This window comes from Cyprinodon variegatus, unplaced genomic scaffold, assembly GCF_000732505.1.
Source record: "Cyprinodon variegatus isolate N-32 unplaced genomic scaffold, C_variegatus-1.0 Scaffold29, whole genome shotgun sequence".
In the NCBI taxonomy this organism is placed as follows: Eukaryota; Metazoa; Chordata; class Actinopteri; order Cyprinodontiformes; family Cyprinodontidae; genus Cyprinodon; species Cyprinodon variegatus.
In genome coordinates, this window is record NW_015150482.1 from 1,680,766 (window position 1) to 1,691,712 (window position 10,947).

The 10,947-nt window shown below is 37.6% G+C and overlaps 1 protein-coding gene across 1 annotated transcript in view; it reads right to left on the reverse strand.

The window, feature by feature from the left end:
• mst1r (macrophage stimulating 1 receptor) overlaps nucleotides 1-10,453 on the reverse strand; it is a 33,872-nt gene extending 23,419 nt beyond the window's left edge. Inside the window, exons 1-2 of the mRNA XM_015398358.1 lie at nucleotides 10,243-10,453; nucleotides 410-1,704 (exon numbers count right to left, since the gene is read on the reverse strand). Coding sequence (XP_015253844.1) covers nucleotides 410-1,615 — 1,206 coding nt within the window. The 5' untranslated portion in view covers nucleotides 1,616-1,704; nucleotides 10,243-10,453. The remainder of the gene's footprint in view (nucleotides 1-409; nucleotides 1,705-10,242) is intronic.
• Nucleotides 10,454-10,947: the final 494 nt, after the last annotated feature.

The following is a 10,947-nucleotide window of genomic DNA, read 5'->3' on the forward strand; positions in this document are numbered from 1 at the left end:
TACCATATTAAACCAGGTGAAACTAAAACGTTTCCACTTGAGGAGTTCTGAATAGAACATATTGACAGATAAAAAAGCTTTTTTTTTTTTACAATTTTGGTATAATTATTGCTCAGTCGTTGGTTGATCTGTCATCTATAGGCATATTTTACAGTCTCTGAACTCCAGTTGACAATTAATCAATTATTTAATTAGATGATTATTACAATTATCGATTCATCATCACAATTAATCCGATTGTTTCAGACCTATTAAAATTGTATTACTTTCTCCTCTGATTACACATCAAATATTGCCATGAATACAGAACCTATCTCTTGTTTTCATATCAAACTGTGGGTCTATCTATTAATGTGAAAATCATATAACTGAGAGGAATTTTATCTTTCGCTGGAACTGATAGACTCACCTCATGGGGACAGCTTTCACAAGGCTGGAAGTGGCAAAGCCCTCTAGAGAGCTGCTCTGGTCCAGACCGACAGCAATCATCAACCCCATCAACGATTGCTTTGTTCACATTGTCCATTGGAAATGCACACAGAGCTGAGTCATTCTCTGTGACTCCGTTGTCATCAGTAACAGCAAACACCCCATAGAGGATGTCATCCTCCTCTTCAGCACCTAATTCCTCTGCAAGTTCCCTGCCAGCCTTGCCAAAATAGGCTGCCTGTACCACATTGTACACAACATCCTTGTACGGTTCACTGCGAATGTTCCGTCTTCTGCGTTTAGGTTCAAAGCGACACTCCAGGATTAGTTCCCGATACCTCTTCACTTCCCACTCGCTCCGTGGGAGACGTCCGAGACGAGTCTGAAATGGCGATGAGTCCTGCTCTGGGCTCTCTCTTTGGACTGAGAGGAAGTAGACAAACTCCTGAGTGTAAAAGCTGTAGACATAGTCAATATGGTATGTCTTCCTGAGGTTGGGCAGAACAGTGAGGCCTCGCACATCACTGTAAAAACCATCCTCTGTGGCTAGGGGTCTTCGGACTGATATTGACTTTCTTCCATAACGCTGAGTAACACTGTCATTGACAGAGGCAGCAACAAAAAAGTAGACAGTCTGACCCTCCTCTACCATTGACACTTTGGTACCAAGAGGGCTCGCTACACAGTCTGGACAATAAGCAGCAGAATTTGAACGCTTTCTGAATAAACACTTAGACCGAGAAGGTGGTTTGCCATTTGAGTTCAACTCGTGGAAATAGCAAACACCGTACTGAGAACTTCCACAAGAATATAAATACATAAAAAGAGTGTCCAACAACAGCACTTGATTATCTGTGTCCTCCAGGAGGTTGTAATCCTTATCAATATCACATAAATTGCATATTTGACACTCTGGGCTTCCAACAGGCCCAGTGCGGAGCTCCCAGGCCTTTTCCAAACTCCTGTTAACAGCTTCAATGACATTCTGTGAAGCAACATACACCTCCTGGTAAAAGGAGTTGTTGACTATGCTCTGGATGGGGCCCTGTGCCTGAAAGAAGGGCATGGTGTAAACTACAGAGAAGTTGACTGGGCTGGGGATCTGTGAGGAACAACTGCCAAAGGCAAAGGCCAGTAGAGTCTGGAACCAGATGCATGACCCCCACTTGGTGGTCCAGTGGACCATTGCCACTTCAAGGTTCAGGGGAGAAAAACTGCACAGATAGTTTAAGATCACCTCCAGGTATGATGATGCAAAACCATCCTTAGCACCACCTAAAGGGAGCAAGAGAAAAAAAAACAAGAAATTAAAATTCTAAATGGATCCTTTGGACATTTTAAACTACGGTTTGAAAAAGTGATAATAGGCTTGAAGTTGATGGCTATTCAGACAAATCCCCTCATTTTAGCTAATATTGGCTAGTGAAAGACAACTTGAAAGGAATATATATCTACATCTGTGAATTACAATGCTATTTTAACTGCTAACTATGTTTCACACCTTCACAAGAGCAAGTATTAAGTTTGTTTTCACAGCTACAGAATTTAACATTTGTTATCTCCAGATAAGTTTTCACACATCAGTCCAGTCCAGGGGTATGCAACCTTTACAAAAGATACAGCTAAAACCTGCATTTGTTGATTTATTTATGTTTAAAGCATTTTTAGTTCTTAATAATTGTAAACAGATGATAAAAGCAATTACATCACTCTTTTATCATAGCCCTGGTTTAAGAGGTCTTATAGCCTTTTTGACACTTTAGGTGGGCAGAACGTTTGTCTTGTTTGGTGCCCCCCAATATCGCTGTAAGATTGGTCAGAAATGTAAAATGGTAGTGGTTACGTCATGACAAATGTGGCAGTGAAATTTCCCAATGGAGACTTCTCAAGCATCCCTCAAGTTAATTCGTATGATATATGAAAAATCCCTTGCCAAAAAGAACTCTGTTTTTCCTTTTGTTTGTTGATGAAACAAAGTCTTTGTTCTTGTAGGGAACATATTAGCCAGAAAAAAACCAAGACTTCACAAAAATAAAAAGTCAATAACAAAATAAATGGGAAGTCTTTATATCCCTCACATAGAAGTATTTGTCAGTTTAGATCAATGCCCACATCTAATTTCTGACCATCCATATTTGTCAAACTTCATTCTTGAAAAGAATTCTTCACAGAATATACATCTCCAAAAAGCCGCGAGAACAGAATCAAGTAATTTTGTTCTTGCAGATCTTTGAACGACAACGTCGTCCCTTTTTTCTTGTATAGAATTTATTGTTTTTCAGTTCTCCAAAAGTGGTTAAAACCTTTGGATTGTGCACCAGGCTATTGTTTGTTTAACATCACTGAGGATAGTTTGTTCCTGTATTCAAGACTATGATTTGAAAGTTATTTCACAGGATTTACCTTAAAAGGATCTTGCTAATGCAAATGTCTGCCTCCACCAACCAAAGTGCAGATGCTACATAGTTGAAAAAGTTGCGACAACCTTTACAGTTGTCACTTTTGAAACACAAAAGTGTATCTAATGTTGCATGGTATCCCACATGCATGATTTTTGTTTTATTTGGAGTTGTTCTGATTTGATAAAATCATATAAATTGATGAAGGAGGGCTAAAACTTCCACAAACTCATTGTGATATTAATGATTCGGGCCTGTTTGTCTGCACCGCTTCTCTCTGCTTCAGATCCTATCTGTGCGGAAGTTAGTTTCACCGGCATCTCCTTGCCAGCTCACTGATCATGCATTTATTTACTCCACATGTTTACCTGGTTGTACTTACTGCTCTACGGCAGATAAACAGCAACAGATTATTGAAAGCCTTGTGTGGCTAAGTGTCCATCGTTTCTTCCTTGCTGACATGCCTGCCTGATCTCGGTCTCAATTCTGCCTACTGGATTTACAAGTTCTACCTTAGGTCAAAAATTCCCCTGGCTTCTGATCTCTGGTCTTCAAACTTTTTTTTTTTTTTTCTTCCTGTATGACTGCTGCCTCATGCCTAACCCCAAACCGAATCTGCCTCCCTAGGCGTAACCTTAATTCTGCACCCCAACTACAGATTGAAGACTGACACTTATTCTGCTTCCACGGCTATGACCTAGTTTCTTTTCCCTGACCTCTGATTCCTGTCAAGCTTCTGGGCCGGTAAGCATGAAGCTTGCTTCCGGTTTAATCTTTTTGTTAATGTGCTGGTTTAGATCTTAAGGTTGAGCTAAGGATGGACATTTGCAGTTTCATCAGGTCCACAGTGACATCACCCTGGCGTCACCAACCCAAAGTTATGCCAGTCCATAACAAGAAAAAATAAGAAGCTCAAAGTTCAGTTCACACAGATGAAAATGAACTAGCTTATGATCATAGTTCACTTTTTAAAATAAAGGACTATGGTCCAAAACCTATAGATTAACTTGAAAAGGTTAATTTGGTAAATTAAGCCACAATTCTACACAGTAGAACATCATATTACACTCTTTAAATGTGTGATCATAATATATAGAAAGAAATGGAAAATTCTCGATGCAGTCAAGGTAGTCAAGATATACTGTATGTTCAGCAAAGCCTTTATCAGGCCAAATTACACAAAACATCAGAAACATACAGGTCTGTATAAAAAAATTATTCTTACGTTTCTTACTCAAAATAACCTTGATGCTTTTTTTTCACAAAAACTTAGGGGTCTTTTGAACTAACAAAGTCTTCCTTTGTTAGTTCATAAAACTCTGCCAAGCGCTTTGCAAAACTGTCATCAGAAATACCAGTAGAGTCTGAATCGCACACACTAGTACTAGCAGTAAACATGCTGGTCTGTCTACATGCTGTTTGCCGTAATTAGTGCAGTAAAACCTGATGTTATCCAATGAAAAGTGTCATTATCAATTGAATGCAAACTTGAACTGTGTGTGTCCCTCATTTCTCACAGTGAACGTCGATCACATTTATGCTCATTACTTTAAAACTGATCCGGGCAGCTTACCAATCACTAAAAATATGAACTTATTCAGTGAACACCACTCATTGAACGCTTTCTTGCACAACACTGCACCAGTCTACAACTGAGAACTTAAAATCATGCATCCCCCCTCCTCTCCCACGGATTCTGAGCTTTACCTTGCCCACAAATCTCTACCCACCAACTATCCCATCTCTCTTCCCTCTAAGTTTCCCAATCTCATTGCTGGTGACTTACTGCCTATTTAGGATTACAGATTTCAATAAATATTTAAACTTTCTTTTGTTGTGTATGACTGAAATTCTGGGTCCTCACTGCATCACAGTGATAGCACACTAGCGGTAATACTTTCATGACATCCCACTTGAAAAATAGTCAGAACTTTTCTTTAAAGAGCTTTTTCAGGGGCCATATAAGAAATCATTTCTTAATCACCATGTAAAGGCACCTGTTGAAAAAGAGTTAGCTGATCTATGTTATTTTTTAAAGTTACTGAATAGAGCCCTTTAAGCCACATGAGTACAAAAACCCAATAAACTTAAGCTTATAGACTGATTTAAACTTTACAACATTAATACAAAATCAGGGTTCCTGTCAAAGAAAATCAAAGTTATAATCTTTAAATATATTACTACATTAATTACATACTACATTAATTTAAATTAGACAGCATCATGATCATCATCCTGGTTGAGCGTGATGATAAAAGCAACTGCAGTCATAAGAAGAAGAATTTCTTGTGAGTCACCACAAACAGTTACAGGAAACGTTTATGTAATCAAACATGGAGCTTTTCCAGTATTCAGTATTACATAAAGGAAAAAAAAACAGTTTCATTTTGACACTCTATACTGATCATCTTGAAATAGTTAACCAAAGTATTAACACCCCTTAAGCAATTCACATTTCAGATTAAAACAAGAAACTTTAAAGCATGATAATGGGATATTAAATGACAGCTGAGCTGTTCACTGGCACATAATTAAATAAGTGGATGAAAAGAATACCCATAGCCAGCCTTTTCTTTATCCCCCCAAAAAATATCCAGTGCAATTAACTGCCCTCAAAAGTCACCTAATCATTAATGAGCTCTGTGTGTAACTTGCTGTTCTGTGAAAGCCTTAAGGTTTCATTAGAGAATACTAGTGCACATTCTGTTAGGAATTTTGAAGCAGGGTTAGGTTGTTAAAATAAAAAAATATCTAAAAATGGAAATATTTTAAGAACACTCCAAACGAGCAAAAACTTGGCATTTAACACCAATAGCCTAGGAGGTTTAGGGTAACTCTGGAGGAGCTGCAGAGATCCACAGCTGAATCTGCTATGGTAAGATGTGAAAATGATGTTCACAGATATTCTCAGTTTAATCTGACAGAGCTTGAGAAGTTTTGGAAAGGAGAATTGGAGTCTCCACATGCGCAGATCTGGTAAATAAATAATCCCCCAAAGAAGTAGCCACAACTGGAGAAAAAGATTGAAAACAAGTATTTAAACACCCTGCTATTTTGCAAGTTCTTTCTCTTAGAAATCATGTAGGGGTCTGAAATTGTCATTTTAGGTGCATGTCCACTATGAGAGACACCATCTAAAAAAAAAATCCAGAAATCTCAATCTATGATTTTTTAAACTATCTATTTGTATGATACAGCTGCAAATAACTATTTGAACACCTGTCAATCAGCTAGAATTCTGACACTCATAGATCCAATTAGAATCTGATCTTTTCAAATGCTACCTGTGTCTAAACAGCCAGGTCGCATCCATCCGACCTGAATGTCATTAATACCCGACGGTGGTCACTCTTCTGCTTCTTGCGTTGCAGAATTGGCATGAAAAACAACAACAATGGTGGACGATAATGTGGAGAGTAGTATTTATGTTTAACCATCCTGGACAGATTGAGTTTTTAAGGTTGGGAAAGATCGCCAGATGTTCTCCAGCACTACCATCCATGTTTACTTCCGTAAACACAGAGCACGCTGGCATGTGACATCATTGCTTCCTCTACTCTGCATGCATCACACTTAGGTTGTATGAATGCAGTTCACACAGGAGATCACATACAAGTCACATATATTTGGAAATGTGAACAGCAACGCAAAAAAAAATCGGATTTTACAAAAAAAATCAGATTTTACGAATAAAAGTCTGATTTTACAAAAAAAGTCTGATTTTACAAAAAATCTGAATTGAGCATCAAGGCCTGCAGTGTGAATGTAGCCTTAGTCAGCCTTCATAATGTCCATCTCCACTCCATTTATTATCTTAAATTAGATGCACCTGTTTGAGGTCGTTAGCTGCATAACAACACTTGTCCGGCCCATACAATCAGTATGAATCCAACTACAAACATGGCCAAGACCGAAGAGCTGTACAAAAACACTGGAGACAAACTTTTACAGCTCTACAGGGCTGGATAGGGCTTCAGGGAAATAACCAAGCAGGTCAACTGTTGGATCAATCATTAGAAAATGCAAGAAGTTAAACATGACTGTCAATGTCTGTGTGGAGGAGTGGGCCAAAATCCCTCCTGCAGTGTGTGCAAACCTGGTGGAAAAACTACAGGAAACGTTGGACCTCTGTAATTGCAAAGGCTACTGTACCAATTATTAACATTGATTTTCTCAAGTGTTCAAATACTTATTTGCAGCTGTATCATAAAAATAAATATTTTAAAAAATCATACATTGGGATTTCTGTTTTTTTTATCTTTTTCACAGAGAACATGCAGCTACAATGATAATTCCAGCCCCTTAATGATTTCTAAGGGGGAGAACTTAGAATTAATAGGAGGGTGTTCAAATACTTATTTCCCTCACTGTATTTCTCGCTCCACAAATGGACATTTTCCAAATAGTTACTCTTCAGTAGAACTGAGAACAAGTTAATCGCCATTGTGCAGCTTGAATCTACCAAATTAGGCAAATTCAAATGTTTCCATTTGTCGCTGTGATCCACCTCTGCACAACAACCAGAGCAAACCCTCTCTTCATCCTGAACAGACATTGCCAGGTGGATCATTAACCAGACACATTACAGTAAAGTTGCATTCAAGAACCTCAGCCTCTCTACTTTGCATTCATGTCACAACCTCTACGTGCCTAAATGAGGGGAAAGATGTGCTTGAACTCATGGTTAGAAGACAGAATGTACCTTCTGAAAACTCTCAAGTGAAGAAACTGCTTTTCTGCACATGTCACTTAATGTAATCACCTACGATTTTATTGTTCCAAAGTAGACAGACTTTATTTAGACCAAAATGCAAGCTTAATCCCGGAAAATGGCTCTTGTTCTTTGCTGGAGGCAGTCTGATGGAAAATTTAAAGGAACAAGAACGTCCTTGCATCAATAATTCATAGGATGTTGCTGATGTCGTGTTACATTTTAACATTTTGATCTCCATGTGAAACTAAGGTTAAGTTGTGAAGACATGGGTATACATAGTAATGGCACTGAATTACTTTTTTTTAAACTCTTGGTGAATAAAAGTAAACGTCTAAAAACGATTTCCACTCATTGTGCTAATTTAGCCCTGCTCTTTTTCTGGCCAATATTCCCTCACTCAACCTGTTTGTACCCACAGCAATTAGCCGAGGGGTGAGAAAGAACTATTGACCACAGTAATCTACAGTTTTATCAGGTAGATGGTACTGGAGGTGAGAGCTGAACAAGAAGAGAAAAGGGAGTACACTGTTATGAATCAATGCAGATTTTTCATCAACTGTGGTTGCAGAGAAACCATCTTACATTTCGTACCAAGAGGACACATTGATTCAGTGGTAGAAATTGAGCTCCTACCCATTACAAGACCATATATATGTGGGTCTTTCTATTAATTATATATATGTGTACGGTATATATACCGTATATATTGACCATTGGTCAATACAGCAGTATTCAAAAAACAAAGAGCCTCTGTCTGAAATAACAAAATTTAGCATAATCTGAGTTACTCTGTCTTTAGGTAACGAGACATTTGCATTATAAAAACAAACTATTTTTTACTCACTAAACTTTTCCTCAATATTTTTGTAGAATTGTTTTCAAGTTGTGTGATTTGGGGTTTTATTGTATAACATCATTATATGATTTTCTGGAAATGAATACATCTTCCTGACAGAACTGGTAGGAAGGATTGAGGTCTTTTTGTAGCCTTGTTTACATTATACTAGTTCATCTCTGCACACATTTTCTTTTGGGCTAAGATCAGGGATTAATGATGGCTACAGCTTTGTTGACTTTATCATCATTTGGCCACTTTATAACTACTTTGGTGATTCACTATTTTGTGTTATTTTTCATTTCAAAGACTTTTTCACCCAAAGTTTTACCTGTGTAATGTCTTGAGATGTTGCTGGAATATTTTCATATTAAGTCCATTCCTTGTAATGCCATCAATTTGAGAGATGCACCATTCTTTCCTGAGAAAACAAACCTACAACATGATGCTGCCACCCCTGTACCTCACAACTGTGATGTGTTCTCAGGCTTGCAAATTCTCACCTGTTGTTCTAAATGTAATAAGCACTCTTATGACTAAACGATATAATTTGATATTGTACACTGAGATCCAGATGTTTATGCTGATATATGAAGAAATAGGCTTCTTCCTCTCTGAGTGGCATTCCGGGCTCTGGGAATTCTGCCAGATAATCAAGATATATGGAAATCAATTATCTTCTGAGTATGTTGTGTGATTTCTTTTTCATTTTCTCTTGGTGTCACACAAGGTAACTGTGTGTTTGAGGTGTTTTCTCCAAATAAATTAACAGGGATTAACCTCAAATCACAAGTTTACCAGGCCATCCTATCATCATCTGAGCTTTTCTACATGATCTAAAGGCTTAGTCATTTTAGTGTTTTTAAAACTCAAAATTTCAACATAGTGAGGAATATAGACGCTCATTATTTTGGTATTTACTGACCTAAAGCGGGAAATGTTTAGTCACATTAAGGCTATAAGGAAAATAATGGTTCTACGCTCTAAAGCTTTAACTTTTGGTTTTGATTGTACCAAGGCTTAAAAAGAGTTCCCAACAATTGTTAGAGGAATGAAAGAAGGTTTCTACACCTTGCCCACAGAAGAGCACATTAGATGTTTTAATATCAAAAGTAGTGAAAAGACTATATTCATATGGTGTACATTTTGAGCTAAAATGCCATGGCCTCACAGCATGGCGGTACTGGGAAGGGGAAGCACCCCCTTAATCTGGTCATGAATTTAAAGATTAATACATTTTATAGGTTAACATTTTTAGAAAATCCTCTCATGTAATAAGTAACCATGCCATTGCTGCATAACTCTGTTCTTAAAACTACAACTCACCAGCTGTAGCAACTGTTTATTCCAAATGTTTTGCTAAACCCTATGTATTAAAAAACAAATGTTCTTTATAACCTCATCAGAAGAGCAATATTTTATATTTTGGCAAGAAAATAATATATATTAACTTTTTTGTATTATTTTTGTTTAACAAAAAACATTCAGTTTCACTTTATCTGCTTCAATGTAAATACCCAGAATAACTATCCCTGAAATATCCTGATCTAAGGCAGGGCAACACCTTATTCTGGGAATTTGGTCAGTGACGTGTGGTATGCTGCTGCTTAACCCATTCATTAGGGTGAGTTGTCTATTGAACTGATATAGGAAAATAAAAGTAGATGAAAAAATAAACAAAAAAAGTTTGATTTTACCTTTTCATCTCAGCTTTAATAACTTTTCATTGTAGAGTCTAAACAAATATTGAGTTTCCTGCATTTTGTAATTATTTAATCATTCTTCTTTTACATACTGGTGTAATTTTAGCTATCATTAATGAGCTTTATCTTTTCTCTAATAAACAGTAGGTGTAAAACCCTTACCTGAGCAGGTTGGTCAGTGTCCTCCAACAACTTCCAGCCTCGCTCAGTGAGTGGCTGTCCGCGCGCAGTGTCCTCATCATGCCGGGAGGAGGGGACGAAAACTCTTCCTGTTTTAGGTCACTTGGTTAGGTTTACATGTGTAAACTCATTGTTTTGATTACAAAAAGCTCCCGTTACTCTGGTCCTTAACCGTGCTGCGCCCCAGACTGACTCCAAATCTCCTTCCACTCTCTGCCTGCAGGGCCCAGGGGCGCCACCAAGAGGGGAAGGTGGGAAGGGCCAAAGACCACCCTGTTAAATTGGATTTACTTATTTAATTATAGATAGAGCAAATCATATTTCACAGTTTGTTTTAAAAAAAATCATATTTAATGAGACCAAATTAGGTTATTTATATATATATATGCATATACATATTTATTTACTGTGGCTCTGCTGAGGTTTTAAAGACCGGCTGTCTTTAGTAGCAGCCCTCTAATTGTTCATTCCCATGTGTAGGTCAGGCCAGTTCAGCGAGGACACTTTTTAATACTACCTAAGGTGTCTTTTCCAGTGATAAAGGTTTTTAAGTAAAATGAAAAAGATATTTTCTCTGGCTTGACTTTGTTTCTCGATATCTTAATGGAAAACCTGTTTTCCATTGGTTTTGAACCCCTTGACTCATTTTAAATAAATCTACGTTGTTTCTGGTTTTGGGATGGATGG